Genomic DNA, 18,376 nt, shown 5'->3' on the forward strand with positions numbered 1-18,376 from the left:
TAAGTTTTGACAGAAAAATACCACCTTTCTAGCCCTCACTGTGTTGTGCATGTTATCACACCTGGGCACAAATGATGGGTTCCTTTATTCTTTCACAAATACATCAATAAACTTCTTTGAAGGTATACTTGGAAATTTCCTAAAGATCCTTTTGTGCAATTTGGAGCACAGAAGAATGAGGAACAACTTTATAGAGGTGTATAAAATTATAGGGTGAACATGCAGTCTGTTTCCCCAGGTTTAGGGAATCCAGAACTAAAGAGTATAAGGTTAAGGTGAGGGGGGAGAGATTTAATAGGAACTTGACAGGCAACATTTTCACTCAGAAGGTGATCAGTATATGGAACGAGCTGACCAAGGAAGTGGTTGAGGCAGGTATATCAACAGCATGTAAAAGGCACTTGGACAGGTCATGGATAGGAAAAGTTTACAGAGGTAAGAGCCAAGCGTGGGAAAGTGGGACCAGCTTAGGTGGGAATCTTGGTCAGTATGGACCATTTGACTCAAAGAACCTGCTTTTGTGCTGTATGGCTGTGATTTGGAAGTCTTTTAATATTGGCATGAAATATCTGAACAAAGGATCTTATTATTAGAAGCAGGAAAATGTTATCACACAGATGATAATTTTTATATCACAGTTAGGGATAATAAATCTAAATGTGACAAAAAATGAAAGTAATTAAGATAAAAAAATATTACATTAGCATTAAAACAGATGGAAATTTTGTCAAGACATGAGATTTGAAATAACTTGAAGTATTACACAATTACAGAACAAAGAAGGGTTTCACATCCTTAACCATTACTTTGCTGTTGATTTGCAGATAAAAATTGGAGGCCCAAGATTTATTTGAGCTCCATCCAACCAATTTCCTTTGTATTTTCAAATATTCTGCTATTTTCTAGCTTTATATTTTTCAGATTGTCTGGAAGCTTTATAAGGCACTGGTCACATTGCACTTGCTGGAGTATAATGAGCAGCTTTGAGCCCCTTATCTAATAAAGGATGTGCTTGAATTGGAGAGGGTTCCGAGGAGGATCACGAGAACCATTCTGGAAAAGGAAGGGTTAATGTATGAGGAGTGTTTGATGACTCGGGGCCTGTACTTGCTGGAGTTCAAAGGAATGAAGGGGATCTCATTGAAGACAATCGATTATTGAAAGGTCTGGATAGAGTGGACGTGGAGAGGATGTTTCCTGTAATGGGGTAGTCTAGGAGTAAAGGGCACAGATTCAAAATACAACGACGCCCCTTTAGAACAGAGATGAGAAGACATTTCTTGAGCCAAAGGGTGGTGAATCTGTGGAATTTGTTATCACAGATGGCTGTGAAGGTCAAGTCTTTGGATGTATTTAAAGTGGCGGTTGATAGATTCTTGATTCGTAAGGGTATCAAAGGTTACAGGGAGAAAGCAAGAGAACGGAGTTGAGAGACATAATAAATCAGCCATGGTGGAATGGTGGAACAGACTCAATGGGCCAAGTGGCCTAATTTTGTTCCTATGTGATTTTATAGATATAATATGTACAATAGTTGGCATTTAAAATCAATTTTAAAAAGAAAACTTACTGGTAATCACATCAGTCTACATTTACATAGCACCTTATATGTACTAAAAGATCCCAAGCTGCTTTGAGTGTCCCAGTCTCAGGTCTGGATTTGCTCTTCTATCAATTCACTTAATTTGGTCTAATTTACATATATTCCCATGATTAGAAAATATATATTGAAGACTTAATTGGATTTGTGCAGTCATAACGATTTTTTACAGGGAGGCTCACTATCTTCTGCATAGAAAAAATAAAATTTTGTGATTAAAATAATTTTGTCTTCAGTCCAATTTTAGCTCCTGTATTTTTCTTTCTGAGATGGATCAGTATATGGTAAATAGACCATAACTAGAGAAGAATTAGGCCATTCAGCCCATTAAATATGTTCTGCCATTCAACCTTCGCTGATTTTTTTCCTTAGTTGCATTCTGTCTTTTTCCTCATGCTCTGCCTTTTCCACCTGACCAACCAAGAACTTATCAACCTCTGCCTTAAGTATACCCAATGACTTGATCTCTACAGCCATCTGTGGCAATCAATTCCACAGATTCACAATCTTCTGGCTAAAATAATTCCTCCTTGTTTCTGTACTAAAGGGATGTCATTTTATCTGGAGGTTATGCCCTCTGGTCTTCGACTTCCCCACTACAGGAAACATCTTCTCCATAACCACTCTGTCCAGGCCTTTCAGTTTCAATGAGATTTCCATCCCCTCCCCCGCACTCATTCATCCTCAAATGTTCCTCATATGTTAAGCTTTTCATTCAATTCCTGGGATCATTTTTGTGACCCTCTTCTGGGCATTCTGCAGGACTAGCACATTTCCCCTTAGATACAGGGACCAAAACTGCTCACAATACTTCAAGTGTGGTCTGACCAGTGCCTTATAAAACCTCAGCATTACATCCTTACTTTCACATTCTAGTCCTCCTGAAATGAATGCTAACATTGCACTTGCCTTCTATATTACTGTCTCAACCTGCAAGTTAACCTTAAGAGAATCCTGAACTAGGATTCCCAAATTCCTTTTGCACCTCTGATTTCTGAATTCACTTCCCATTTACAAAATAGTCTGCACCTTCATTCTTCCAGTCAAAGTGCATAACCCCACACTTCCCAACACTGTATTCCATCTAGCCACTCTACCAACCTGTCCAAGTTTTTCTGCAGACTTCCTGCCACCACCACACTACCTGTCACTCCATCTATCTTGGTACTGTTATCACAAAACCATCATTTCCTTCATCCAGATATAAAGTGAAAACTTCCAATCCCAGCATTGACCCCTGCAAAACACTATTAGTCGCCTGCAGCCATCCTCAAAAGGACCCTGTTTATCCCCACTCTCTGACATCTGCAAGTCAGCCAATCTTCATTCCGTGCCTCTTAGACCATAGGCTATTATCTTGTTTAACAGCCTTGTGTATGGCACCTTATCAAAGGCCTTCCGAAAATCCGAGTAAATAATGTCCACTAACTCCTTTGTCTAATCTCTCCTTGTCTCAAATTGGGACAATTTTGATTACTCTAGGGTGAATCATTAAACCAGCTGAACTCCTAATCTCAAAAGGTATTAAAATAAATAGCCTATCTACACTATCCAAGTTTATAGCTGTCGTAAAAACCATCTCTAATCTCTATAGAGACTGTCTTTTCTGGGTTGCAGCAGTTCTCTAACAGATTTTTAAAAATTCTTTCCTTTTTTAAGTGGGGAAAGAAAATGTGGCTGTTATACTATTTTAGTCTGGACATCATTATAAACCTGCCATCCAATGAATTACATTTTGAACTGTAGTCCCGTCAAATTTGTGTAAGCAAATACTGAAGATGCTGAATTGTGCTGGTCAGTTCAATGGACAACGGGAACTGTACCAACCTACCTCTGCGCCTTGTCTTCACTTACCGCCTCACCAACCTTTGTGTTCAATAGATGATCATCTGCAACCCCCAACAATCACAATTCTTAAATTATAATTCACTCCAAGGTGCTCTGGCTTACTATGTCTGTACCAATACTTAATTCCCCTTCCCATGGCAGCTTCCTGCACATCCACAGGAGATACAACAATGAAAAAATATAAAATGTAGAACAAAGGACAACAAACCTTTCACTTTCTTCCTCCAGTGTACAGTAATCCTGCCACATGAATCAATAATTTACTTATACTTCTGATCTCGAAGGTGGCATTCATTTATGCCATGTGTTATTACATTGGGGGGTGAGGGGAACCAAACACAGACTGGATGACTTTTTAGAGAATACCTCAGTTCAGTCCACAAATGTGATTCCAACATGTTCGAACAAAGTTCAATACAAGCTTAAAGTACTGCAGCTCATCTTCTAACTGGGCATATTACAGTTTCAGGACCCAATATTAAGATCAATATCTTCATAAGATCAGTATTTGTTTAAGATTTACAGCATTCATTTCACATTCATCTACTACTCTCAGATAAGGATCACTGACCCAAAGATTTAACTGGTTTCTCCTTCCACAGATGCTGCCAGACTGGCTGAGCTCTTCCAGTACTTCCTGTATTTGTTACAGACTCCAACATCTGTATTTTTATTTGTTCTCCACCCTAAAGTTTCATTTCATTTACCATCACTGCACCATGGCTGCAATGTACACTCTCTACAAAATGCACAGGAGTTACTCGCCACAGCATTTTCTAAAGCATTTACCAAACACGTAACCTCTCACCTCTATCAATGTAACATGGTAGTTCAAAACTATAACATTTCTGGATTGTGTCATTCTCAACTTTTAAGATCTCCCTGTCAAGACTTGCACATTCCTCATATGGTTTGTATAGGCAATTTCTGGACAATTCAAAATAATAAGGTACTCAGTGATCATTATTGCCTACTCTTTGATGGAGAAAGTTGTAAACAATTTCCTTGAGAAACTACTGACGCATGGTGTGCATTACTCCTTGAATATTTTCACCAATCCCTCTGATGCACTATAGTTTTTAAACCCCTAGTTAAAACTTGAAGTTATCTGCAAAGGAATGCTCGTCCTTTCAGCTTTTGATATTATGTTCATGATATTCTATTGAATTTAAATTAAGCTTTCAGATTGAAAACCCTGGATCATTTCCAAGGGCATTTAACTTCCTTGCCCGCTTTTTGTATCAAGTGAATACAGCCTATGCATGTTGAAATAAATTAAAAACTACAAGTTAAATCTATAAAAACTAATCTCAATCTTTAACTTGTGGGATCTATTTGAATGTACATTAGGTATTTGTATCTAACAGCCTGTGAACAAAACTGATCCTTGCAGCATCAATTACAAATTCACCAGATAAGGCATCAAATCATTTACAGAGTGACTGAGTGGAACATTTATAATACAAGAAAATCCTGGACAGCATGGCACAAATTTTGCATGAATTAGCATGTATGAGCTTAACTCAAACCCCAATCATGCATTTACAGAACTTGGAACGGACATTCATGTTAGTAGACTGAACATAGTAATGATCTGTGCTTCTTATATCTCATTTACATAAGCTAATTAACATTAGAAGAAATAGGGTTAGCATTTCTCTATAATAGGTTTTTCTCTATAATATGCAAAATCTAAATCCTTTAAAAATATTCCCACAAATAATTGTAATGCTGTAACTGAGACTGTATTAATGATTTATGCTAATCAGTTAACTTTTCATATAGATATTAACTTAGTTACAATTCTAAAATGCCAACCCTGGTCTTTATGAAACTAGGGGGTATAATTGTTATTCATCAGGGAGTAAGTATTAATGTAATATGCTAATTGAATCTACTTTACAAATGAAGTTAATTACAGATCAACTTTTCCAGTAACTTGAAGCCTAAAGGTCCTACCTTAAAAAGTTGAGAATGGAGGTAATATCACAATGGGCCTAACTTTAGGGAATAGAATGCAGTAAAGTACAACAGAAAGCTCCTGAACAGCAATTTATTGAATGAGGTAGCGGGCTATCCCATTGTCAATGGCTTCAACCGCCTATAAAAATAGCCATTCTGCCATTTTCTGTTTATTCCAGTGCGGTAAAATATAGCAATATTAGTCACATAAGAAGAAAGTAATTCTTTGAGAGGCATTTTGAAATCCTCATGATAAATGGGGAAGATGGGGGATTTAATAAAAGAAAATCCCAAATTGATGTGAGTTTGCCCATTTCCATTATAAATGTATCTGAGGTAACCAATGATGGAGAAATTATTCATATAAGCTCTGTTCTGGTATTATGTTAAATTTAAATTTAACATTCATAAGGTAGATTCGCCAGGAATCCAGGAAACTTGTTAGCTAAAAGGAAAGCAAGCCTGTCCAATCCATCTTTTGACAGCACTACTTGTGTGCCAGTAAGAGCAGGAGCGTCAAACAAATGAATCTACCACCAACCCCCTTCCCACTTCGCAACTGTAGATATGACCCCCACTAATCATCACCTGAAACATCCACATTTGCTAGTCACCTTTCCTAAAAGACTTTAGATTTCCAGTCAGCAGACAGCCTGATGGTTTGGAAACGGAGTAAAAACATCATAATGAGATCTTATCATCAAATTCTAACAACAGTCCTACACACACAAACACTTCCCATATAGCTCCATGGAACAACCTGTGCCTTTTTATTTCTTCGTTTAGACTTTTAATTTGGAAATGTTTACTAGTTCTTTTATGGATGTTCACAAATACAGTAGCTGCTGGTCCAATAGGTGCAAGATCCCAAGTATGAGCAAACCCTTAAAAGTCATAAATGGTTGTAATTTACATTATATATAACTGAGGCCATGCAGTTGCTTTTCAGAAATGGTATAATGTTATTATTTTGTCCTTCTGCTGCAATGGTTTCCATTATAAATATATATATTTTTTTAACTGCAGATGCTGGAAATCTAAAATAAAAACAGAAAATCCTGGAAATATTCAGCAGGTTGGCCCACATCTCTCAGAAGAGAAACAACAAATGTTTCAGGTTGAAGGCCACTCATCAGAACTGGATAGGAGACCCTTCCATCACTTTCTCTTTTTATCTGTTAAGAACACATTGACGCAATACATTCAATACATTTAACTGGATATGAAACTCAAAGTTGAAGAGGTTACTCTTAGAGAGTCACTAAGTGCATGACAATCTTATTAATACTACAGGTAAATCCACATAAAATGCTCAAAGTTGCTAAGAAAAGTAAAATACAACTTTAATCTAACTTAGAATCAAGGGAATTGCATTTGCTTAGCATCAGCAGTCTCTAATGGCAGGCGGCCCAAGTCCAAGAACTTGATCTAATGAACACTAACGGGTTCATTAGTTGTGTACAGGCCACCAAACAGTAGCATGGATATTGGGTGCAAGTTGAATAGGGAGTTAACATTGGCATGTGGCAAAGGTAATGTCGCAGTAGTTATGGGGGATTTCAACATGCAGGTGAACTGGGAGAATCAGGTTGGTGCTGAACCCCAGGATAGGGAGATTGTAGAGTGCCTAAGGGATGCATTCTTGGAACAGCTTGTACGAGAGCCGACCAGGGACAAGGCTATTCTGGATTTAGCGTTATGTAATGAACAGGATTTGATAAGCGATCTTGAAGTAAAGGAGCCATTAGGAGGTAGTGATCAAAATATGATAAGTTTTTATCTGCAATTTGAGAAGGATCAGGGCAGCTCGGAGGTGTCAGTGTTGCAGATGAACAAAGGAGACTATGGAGCCATGAGGGAGGAGCTGGCCAAAGTTGACTGGACAGATAGCCTAGCAGAAAAGACAGTGGAACAGCAATGGCAGGTATTCTTGGGAATAATGCACAAGGTGCAAAATCAGTTCATCCCCCAGAGAAGGAAGGATTCAAAGGGGGGAAAGGGGCCTCAGTGGTTGACAAAGGAAGTCAGAGACTGCATAGCATTAAAAAAAAGGAAATATGACAGAGCTAAGGTGAGTGGGAGGACAGATGATTGGGAAGTTTTTAAGGAACAACAGAACTTAACTAAAAAGACAATACGGGGAGAAAAAATGAGGTACGAATGCAAGCTAGCCAGGAATATAAAGGAAGATAGCAAAAGCTTTTTTAGGTATGTGAAGAGAAAGAAGATAGTTAAGAACAATGTTGGGCCCTTTAAGAATGAATTGGGTGAAATTGTTATGGGAAACAGAGAAATGGCAGAAGAATTTAATGAGTACTTCAGATCTATTTTCACTAAGGAAGACACAAGCAATCTCCCAGATGTATGGATGGGCCAAGGACATAGGGTAACAGAGGAAATGAAACAGATTGACATTCGGAAGGAAACGGTGATGAGAAGACTGATGGGACTGAAGGCTGACAAATCCTCAGGTCCAGATGGTCTGCAACCTAGGATACTAAAGGAGGTGGCCCTGGAAATTGCAGATGCATTGGTAATCATTTTCCAATGTTCCTTAGATTCAGGATCAGTTCCTGAGGATTGGAGAATGGCTAATGTTATCCAACTTTTTAAGAAAGGAGGGAGGGAGAAAACAGAGAACTATCGACCTGTCAGCCTGACATCGGTGGTGGGAAAGATGCTAGAGTCCATTATTAAGGATGAAATAGTGGCATATCTAGATAGCAGTGATAGGATTGGGCCGAGCCAGCATGGATTTACCAAGGGTAAATCATGCTTGACTAATCTGTTGGAGTTTTTCGAGGATGTAACCAGGAAGTTAGATGGGGGAGATCCAGTGGATGTAGTGTACCTTGATTTTCAGAAGGCATTTGATAAGGTCCCACATAGAAGATTGGTGGGTAAAATCAAAGCTCAGGACATCGGGGGGAAGACATTGACATGGATAGAAAACTGGTTGGCAGATAGAAAGCAAAGGGTAGCGGTGAATGGGTGTTTCTCGGAATGGCAGGTGGTGACTAGTGGGGTGCCACAGAGCTCGGTATTGGGACCACAGCTGTTTACCATTTATGTTAACGATTTGGATGAAGGCATAAAAAATAACATCAGCAAATTTGCTGATGATACTAAGCTGGGTGGCAGTGTGACATGTGATGAGGATGTTAGGAGAATTCAGGGTGACTTGGATAGGCTGGGTGAGTGGACAGATACTTGGCAAATGAAGTTTAATGTGAATAAGTGTGAGGTTATCCACTTTGGGAGTAAGAACAGGAAGGCAGATCATTATCTGAACGGTGTAGAGTTAGGTAAGGGAGAAATACAAAGAGATCTAAGAGTCCTTGTTCATCAATCACTGAAGGTGAATGAGCAAGTGCAGCAGGCAGTGAAGAAGGCTAATGGAATGTTGGCCTTTATTACAAAGGGAATTGAGTACAAGAGCAAGGAAATCCTCTTGCATTTGTACAGAGCCCTGGTGAGACCACACCTGGAGTATTGTGTACAGTTTTGGTCTCCAGGGTTAAGGAAGGACATCCTGGCTGTAGAGGAAGTGCAGCGTAGATTCACGAAGTTAATTCCTGGGATGTCTGGACTGTCTTACGCAGAGAGGTTAGAGAGACTGGGCTTGTACACGCTGGAATTAAGGATATTGAGAGGGGATCTGATTGCAACATATAAGATTATTAAGGGATTGGACAAGATAGAGGCAGGAAATATGTCCCAGATGCTGGGAGAGTCCAGTACCAGAGGGCATGGTTTGAGAATAAGGGGTTGGTCATTTAGGACAGAGTTAAAGAAAAACTTCTTCTCCCAGAGAGTTGTGGGGGTGTGGAATGCACTGCCTCGGAAGGCAGTGGAGGCCAATTCTCCAATTCTCTGGATGCTTTCAAGAAGGAGCTAGATAAGTATCTTATGGATAGGGGAATCAAGGGATATGGGGACAAGGCAGGAACCGGGTATTGATAGGAATTGATCAGCCATGATCTCAGAATGGCGGTGCAGGCTCGAAGGGCCGAATGGTCTACTTCTGTACCTATTGTCTATTGTCATGAATAGGTCAGGAAATGTACAAATAAATCATATCTAGTCCAATGACTGCACCCAAGCCTCAAAAAACCACACTGGTTGTACAGTGAGTACACTTTCTTTACTTTTTAAGCATGTTTTGAAAGAGGCTGTTAAATGAAATCCTTAAACAGTGTTGTGCAGCACCAAAAATCAATTTTATGAAAACTTATACTACTGAGTAGTAAAATCAACTGTAGTTACACAAGGAGTAGGACTATATATATGCACATATACACAAATTCCTGCTTTATTATCTGTTGTGTTGCCTTATATTGCTCCTAATGCTACTCTCGACCCTTCTAATTTTTTTCCACTTCCTTTGCTGAAGAGAAGCAGCTATAGAGGGCACAAGAGATAACTAGTATCCAAAACAGGTTTGTTCCTTCCTTGTAGAACAGTTAACATTGGGAACCTATTCCCTGGAGTATCCAGGGCAAAACCCAAATCCTGCCACTTATTATCACAATGCCTTTGAACATTAACCCGCTTTTTAAATCATTAGACTTCCTAACTGCAGTTCTAAGATCAAATTCAACATCAAAAGATACAGAGATAATTGTGGTTTTGTATTACCAGGTGGAAAAACACATGTCTTAAAAGTTTAGTCAGTCATTTAGTAGTAACATAATTTATATTACTTGTTTCTCTTTGAAAATTAGGTGTATTAACACAAACCTAGAAAAGCAGTGTTACATTGTAACAATTAAGTAGTTAGTATTCATTTAAAATAGGAGTAAAGAATAGTAAAGGGGTAACTGCGTCATACCTGCTTTGTGATACACAAATTATCACCCTGCTCTGACAAACTGCCCGTTTCCATTTTACATCACTGAAAGAAAAGGTTTGATCTGCCTTATTACACCCTGGAGAGCAAAATAAAAATGACAAAATTAGTTTAAAGAAAATTAATAACAAATAAATTGACTGTAAAATGATTGACTGCCTGTTTGATGTACCATTGTACTGAATCATTTGAATACAATCTCATGCATATAAATTTTAATGAATACTTGGTCATCAGTTGTTCATTGAAATAACATGCTGCTAAACAGCAGCTTATGCAATAAAGTATTCTGCTCAGAAAAATATAAGTTGAAGTGTGTTAAATCATAAATTGGTGATTCTGACCCTACTTAATGGGACTACATGGATCTGAATTTCCTGAACTTTTCCCCAAAGGAATGCCGAGTTTAAGGACAAGAAATGCAAGATGGTAAATTTGTTTATTATTATCACATATATCATGGTATAGTGATAAACTTTGTTTTCCATATCATCAATACAGATCATTTCATTACAACGGTGATGTTGTAAAACAATAACAGAATGCAGAATAAATTGTTACAGTTGCAGTGAAAGTTCAGTGCAGGCAGACGATAAAGTGCAAAGCCACAACGAGTTAGATTCAGTCAAGAGTCCATTTAGGTAGTAATCATTCTAGGTAGCAGTTCAGTTGCCTTATAGCAGTGGGGTAGAAGCTGTCCTTGAGTTTGTTGGTACATACTTTCAGGCTCTTGTATCTTCTGCCTGATAGGAGTTGCGGGGTGGGGGATGCTCAGAGTAAACAGAGTCTTTGATTATATACTACGGTTTCCACAAATGTTTCTTAAATATTTTTAGGCATTCTCAAGGAAACAACCAGTCTGTGCCTAAAGGATATAAAGACCAACCAATGAAGTAGGTGATTGGGTAGACTTTGCTGCCTATCACTTCTCAACACTCACAAGCTACTGCCAATGAATCTTTTCCAATAACTGTCAGCAAACTGTTTTACCCTTCACCAACACATTCCCAACATAATCAAGCTCCCATCCTTGTAGCTCTTTTTTATTATTTCTTAAATGGGATGTAGGCTTTGCTGGTAAGGCCAACATTTAGTACCAATCCTTAACTGCCCTCGAGAAGGAAACAGCGAACTGTTTTTGAATCATGGTAGCCTTCCTAGAAATGCAGCTCCCACAGTGATATTAGATGGAATTTTAACCTAGCAAAAGTGAAATAATGGTATGTAATATATTTCTGAATGTAACTTTCACTCAGTGGCCACTTTATTAGGTACACCTGAATACCTGCTCATTAATGCAAATATCTAATTAGTCAATCATGTGGCGGCAACTCAATGCATAAAAGCATGCAGACATGGTCAAGAGGTTCAGTTGTTCTAACCAAACATCAGAATGAAGAAGAAATGTGATCGAAGTGACTTTACCCATGGAATGATTGTTGGTGCCAGAGAAAGTGGTTTAAGTATCTTAGAAACTACTGACTTTCCAGGATTCTCACACGAGTCCCTAGAGTGTACAGAGAATGGTGCAAAAAAACAAAAACATCCATTGTGTGGCAGGTCTGAGGGCAAAAATGCCATGTTAATGAAAAAGATTAGAGGAGATTGGCCAGACTGGTTCAAGCTGATAGGAAGGCAACAGTAACTCAAATAACCATGCATTACCACAATGGTGTGCGGATAAGCATCTCTAAATGCACAACACATCAAAACCTGAAGTGGGTGAGCTACAGCAGCAGAAGACCACACCGGGTTCCACTCCTGTACCTAATAAAGTGCCCATTGAGTGTATAAAGTGACTAGCTAGCTAGCATTCCCACATACCTGCTGCCATAGTCTTTCTCAGTAATAGAGGCCAAGGGCTTGAGTAATGTTATAAAAAAAAGCCTTGGCATTTTCCTGCTATGGTATACTGCACCAGTAGTTGAGGGAGATGGAGACAGGGAGGTGGGGAATAATTGCTTAGGGTAGAAAACTCGATGCTAAAAAGCAGTTTTCTTTTTTTCTGCATCATATCAAACTTCTCAAGTATTGTAAGCGGATGCACTTATATATACAAGTAGTGAGAATTGCCACTTGGATGATGGAAAGGCTCTGTGGCATCAGGAATTGGGTCATTTGCTTCAGGATACTCAGCCTCTATTCTGCTCTTGTGGCTACAATATTTAATTGGCTGGTGTCTTGAAGTATTTGTATATATTTCTGCCATTCCACGTTAAGGGGCAAAAAATGCAGTTGACAGATATACATTTATGCTAATTATGTGCACCAGGAGTCATAGAGATGTACAGCATGGAAATAGACCCTTTGGCCCATCTATTCCATGCCAAAACCATTTAAACTGCCTACTCCCAACAACCTGTACCAGGACCACAACTCTCCATATCCCTACTCTCCATGTATCTATCCAAACTTCTCTTAAGTGTTGAACTCAAACTCACATGCACCACTTGTGTTGGCAGCTTATTCCACACTCTCACGACCTCTGAGTGAAGAAGTTTCCCCTCATGTTCTCCCTAAACTTCTCACCTTTCACCCTTAACCCATGACCTCTGATTGTAGTCCTATCCAACCTCGGTGGAAAAAGCCTCCTTGCATTCACCCTATCTATTCCCCTTATAATTTTGTATACCTCTACCAAATCTCCTCTCAGTTTTCTACATTCTAAAGAGTAAAGTCCTAACCTATTCAATCTTTCCTTGTAACTCAGGTCCTTCAGACCTGGCAACATCCTTGTAAATTTTCTTTGTACTTTTTCAACCTTGTTTATATCTTTCCTGGAGGTAGGTGATCAAAACTGCACACAGTACCCCAAACTAGACCTCACCACGCCTTATACAACTTCAACATAACATCCCATCTCCTGTACCCAATATGTTGATTTATGAAGGCCAATGTGCCAAAAGCTTTCATTACGACCTTATCTAACTGTGACACCACTTTCAATGAATTATGGATCTGTGTTCCCAGATCCCTTTGTTCTAGTGCACTCCTCGGTGTAAGGTTCACTGTGTAAGACCTGGTTGGTCCTACTGAAGTGCAAAACCTGTCTGCATTAAATTCCATCTGCCATCTTCAGCTCATTTCCCCAACTGATGCAGTTCCCTCTGCAAGCTATGATGTCTTCCTCACTATTCACTACACCCCCAATCTTGGTGTCATCCACACATCTACAGATCCAATTAACCACATTATCATCCAGATCATTGTATAGATGACAATTAACAAAGGTCCCAGCACCAATCCCTGTGGCACACCACTAATCATAGGCCTCCAGTCAGAGAGGCAACGCTCTCATATCACTCTCTAGCCTCACTAAAGTCAACGTAGACAACATCTACTGTCTCACCTTCACCCACTGGTAATTTCCTTGAAAAACTCTATGTGATTGGTTAGACATGACTTACCATGCATGAAGCCATGCTGACTATCCTTAATCAGTCCGTGTCTACCCAAATACTTATATACCCAGTCCCTTAGAATACCTTCCAATAACTTTCCCACAACAGACACACCAGCCTATAATTTCCTGGTTTCAGTTTAGAACCTTTTTTAAACAGCGGAACAACACTGCTATCTCAATCAGTGACTACCTAGCATCAGTAGGCTCACTGCCTAAGGAAACTAGTGACCTAACCAGCAGACTGAACTCACGTCTTAACAAAAATTTCACTCACACTATTACACCAAAAATATCCATTGAAAGATGTCAACTCTGATACTGCAAAAAAAATGTCTTCCAATACTTTGTACTCAAGCCTGCGAAGTGACCTTCTGGATTTGAGAAGTCAGTGCTACCAAATGTAGCGATAATTGCTCTTATTTTTTTCTTTTCTTTGTACATATACTTTGTTAAATACCCTGTAAATGTCATATTAAATTGCCATAATCTAGATTTTATAATGTTTCTTTACAAATTGTTTGGCAACATATCAATTTTGTTTGTCACTGTACAAATCTTCAAAACAGAGGAAAGTAAAATGAGATATAGTGGACTCAAGTTAATTAGGCCATTAGTTAAATCAAGGCAGCCGCTGATTTTGGACAACTCTTAAAGAACAAAAAACAATCAAGAAAATCGTTGGGATTCATTTTGGGACACTATGTCACTTAATTAAGACAGGAGACTATTGCTGAAGTTTCTAATTACCATCAGTTACCTGCACTTGTTTTGGATGTTAAACACCGTGTTTAGAGCAAACAGTTTTTAAATACTGTCAGTTGTGTATGTTTGTGATAAAATGCAGTGATTTTTGACACTGATAGTTGGTGAGAAGTAAAGCAGTAAGACAAGTTAGAATTGTTTTGCTCACTGCGGTTTCAAGCTTCAAGCTTGGAGATGCCAGAAATGGCTGTGAATGAAATGAAACATTTTCACTACTTCAACAAGTTCAGAACTATGAAGAATTTAAAGTTACCAAAAATCATCTTGAATATTACAATGAAAATGAAGATTTGTAGGGTACAATTGCCAAAAGCATTGTACGAAGACAGTCCACTATCCTGCACCAGGTGTCTGTGCTGATTTTGTTCATTTACAGTCAATCAGAAGAATGAGTATACACTCATGAGTATCAGAGCATACACTCTGGATGAATTCTACCATTGATTACTATCAGGAACTACAGTTTTATACTACTGTACTCATATTGTTAGTGTTCTAATTTGTTAATTAGGTCTCCATTTAAATACATAATTTGTTACTCAGTTTGTTATTTTTATTTGGTTAAAACAATTTCCATGGAATTTCGGCTAATTGAGGCAGCCACTTAATTGGGCCAAAATGTACTAGTCCCGATGTGTCCCAGTTATCTACTGTATTTCAGTTCCCTATCCCAACATGGCCAAAACTTCTTGCTAAATTATTTTTTTTAAACTTGTTCTTGATTAGTGGGTGACAAGGCCATCATTGCTACCAATTCTGGTTGTTCTGAGAAACAAGTTAGGACTTTCCTCTTGATGTGCTGCCATTGTTGTGACAACAATGTTGTCATGATGATATTAGAAAGGCAATTCCAAGATGTTGACCCAGGAATATATAGAAGCTGTAAAATAAAATCAAAGGAAGTGGTTTGCAACTGGAAGGGAACTCAGAGATGATGGCACTGCTATGGAATTGCTGCTCTTCCCCTCTGGGTATCAGTCAAAGGAAAATAAGAGATGCCATCAAAGTCAGTCTGGTGAGTCACAACAGTGCGTCTCTAACACAATCATGATACAGAAAGGGGCAGATACAAGTTCAAGTATTACAAGTGGCTTATCAAATACACTACATCATAAATGCTGCCAAGCACTACCCTAGCTCAACTTTTTCTACCAACTAGTTGTGCTACCAAGATCAGTTCAAAGTAAATTTATTATCAAAGTACATATATGTCACCATATACAACCCTGAGATTCTTTTTTTTGCAGGCATACTCAGTAGGAAGATATTCTGCCTTCATTTATTGGAGATTGGTGCTGCTAAATATGTGTATGTAAATATTGCATACCACTTGTCCCATGGTATGTCCTGATCCTGCTATAGACTGCCATCGTCTGCGTTATTATCAAAGGACCTATGAATGGTGTTTCATTTGTAGGCAAAGAACTTGACTCATAAGATTCATGGGACATCAAGTATTGTATCCCAATAATATTGTTGGGTATGGATGAAAGACTTTGAACAAACACAATTTTATCGTATCTCATGAAGCAATGAAAAGGGGTGCAATGCCAAATTAGAACAATCTCCATCAAATTAATTAAAATCAGGTCACAGAATCTCCTGACAGATGTTTCGATTTGTACAATGCAGTGGATCCAGGAGACTATTCCCTGGCTGGTAAGGAGAAATCCCATGTTATACACTATGTACTTAAGATGTCATTTTCCCAACTAAGTTAAGAAATACCTCTATTTAAGAAGGGAACAAGGGAAAACCCTGAGAACTACAGACTGATGAGTCTCATGTCATTGGTAGGGAAGTTACTGGAGAAAATTCTTAGGGATAGGATATATGAGCATTTAGAAACCCTTTAGAAAGGGAGAGCCAGCATGGCTTTGTGAGGAGCAGTTCATGTCTTACCAACTTGATAGAATTTTTTGACAAGATGACAAGAGAAATTGATGAGGGTAGGGCGGTGGATGTTGTCTGCATGGATTTTAGTATGGTGTTTGACAAAGTCCGTCATGGGAGGCTAATCCAGAAGATTAAGATGCATTGGGTCCGCAGATTAAGATGCATTGGCGGTTTGGATTCAGAACTGGCTTGCGCATAGAAGATAGAGGATAGTGGTTGAAGGAAGTTATTCGAACTGGAGGTCTGTAATTAGTGGTGCTCTGTTGGGATCTGTGCTGGGACCTCTATATATATACGATATATATAAATAACCTGGATGAAAATGTAAATGGCTGGTTAGTAAGTTTATAGATGATACCAAGATTGGTAAAGTTGTGGATAGTGTTGAGGACTGCCAAAAATTACAGTTCAATATAGGTCAGTTGCAAATATGGGCAGAGAAATGGAGTTTAACCCAGATAAATGTGAGGTGATGCACCTTTGTAGAGCAAATTCAAGAAGATTGTTAATGGCATGATCCATAACAGTGTAGCTGAGCAGTGAGATCTTAGGATCCAAGTTCATAGTTCCTTGAAAGTGGCTACATAGGTCAATAAGGTGGTTAAGAAAGCTTATGGAATGCTTTCTTTTGTTAGTTGAGGCATTGAGTTCGAAAGTCAAGAGGTTATGTTGTAACTTTATAAAATTCTGTTTTGGCCACATCTGGAGTATTGCATACAGTTCTGGTCACCACACTACAGGAATGATGTTGAGGCTTTGGATAGAGTGCAGAAGAGGTTTACCAGGCTGCTGCCTGATTTAGAGGGCATGTGCTATCATGAGAGGCTAGATAAACTTGGGCTGTTTTCTCTGGAGCATCAAAACTGAGGGGAGATCTGATAAAAAGGATTAAGAGAGGCAGAAGTAGAGTAGACAGGGAGTATATGTTACCCAGTGTTGAAATGTCTAATACCAGAGGGCATGCATTGAAGGTGAGAAGGGGTAGGTTCAAGGGGGATGTGAGGTGTATGTTTTTTTACCCAGAGAGTGGTGGATGCCAGGAATGCACTGCCTGGTATCATGGCAGAGGCAAAAACATTAGGGGTTTTTAAGAGGGATGGAAGGAAGGTGGAGGGATACGGACATGCACTAGGCAGGAGGGATTAGTGTTTGGGTGTTTTTGATTGCTTTTCAGCTGGTTCAGCACAACATTGTAGGACGAAGGACCCGTTCCTGTGCTGAACACTTCTATGTTCTATGTTCTAATATAAGGAGGCTTTCAGGCAGGAAAGTATGTTTAGAGAAGTAAACGTTTAAGAAACTATAATCACACAGAAGTAAATTTGCAACTGTTAATTCCAATTGTGAGTTCATTGCCTGAGAAATTACATACCTCAAGATTGTCAAATGTGAAGCCAAACATCTGCTGGAAGCCAGAACTATCCAACACTATAGTAATCAATCTTCTCCAACGTCCACATTTGCTCATGTTGTCAAAAATAATAAGTAATATTTTAAATGGACTGTATATCTAGATATATCAAGTTCTACTATAATCCTAGAAATTAGTATTCTGCTGTTGGGAGAAACCCTTTCTTATGCAATGGGCAACATACAAACAAATGAATGCCCAGAAAGTGCCAAAGCTATGCAGACATTTCAAGATAGGAAGAGAATTTTAAATTGTAAACTCTGGTGGACAATGCAAATCACCGCATACCAGGGTGATGAGTAAATGGGGCAGATGTGGGAATGTACTTATGCAGAAAAGTTCTGAGTAGTTTGCAGATGTTCGGAGATGGAAGGCTCGTCAAAAGAACATTGCAAACTGCAAGAAGACAAAGACACACTTTCATGTGTTAACATTGGATGAGCTGAAGCAGGAGTAGATGGGCGCAATATTACCAAGGTGATAGGAGGCAATCTTTGTGATAATAACTTTTATAATTCTAAATCCTGGGACACCATGATTATGAACAGTTCAGCTGAGACAGTGCCTGGGAAGGGCCATAAATTAGTCACAAGATTACAGGGGATTAGGGTAGAGGTCAAAGACAGTTTTCTACTACTTAGATGA

General features: G+C 38.9%; 1 protein-coding gene across 1 annotated transcript in view; it reads right to left on the reverse strand.

The window, feature by feature from the left end:
* The window catches only part of pou6f1 (POU class 6 homeobox 1), an 87,582-nt gene extending 69,813 nt beyond the window's left edge, over positions 1-17,769 (reverse strand). Inside the window, exons 1-2 of the mRNA XM_059956102.1 lie at positions 17,693-17,769; positions 10,242-10,338 (exon numbers count right to left, since the gene is read on the reverse strand). Coding sequence (XP_059812085.1) covers positions 10,242-10,295 — 54 coding nt within the window. The 5' untranslated portion in view covers positions 10,296-10,338; positions 17,693-17,769. The remainder of the gene's footprint in view (positions 1-10,241; positions 10,339-17,692) is intronic.
* Positions 17,770-18,376: the final 607 nt, after the last annotated feature.

This window comes from Hypanus sabinus, chromosome X1 (genome assembly GCF_030144855.1).
Source record: "Hypanus sabinus isolate sHypSab1 chromosome X1, sHypSab1.hap1, whole genome shotgun sequence".
NCBI lineage: Eukaryota > Metazoa > Chordata > Chondrichthyes > Myliobatiformes > Dasyatidae > Hypanus > Hypanus sabinus.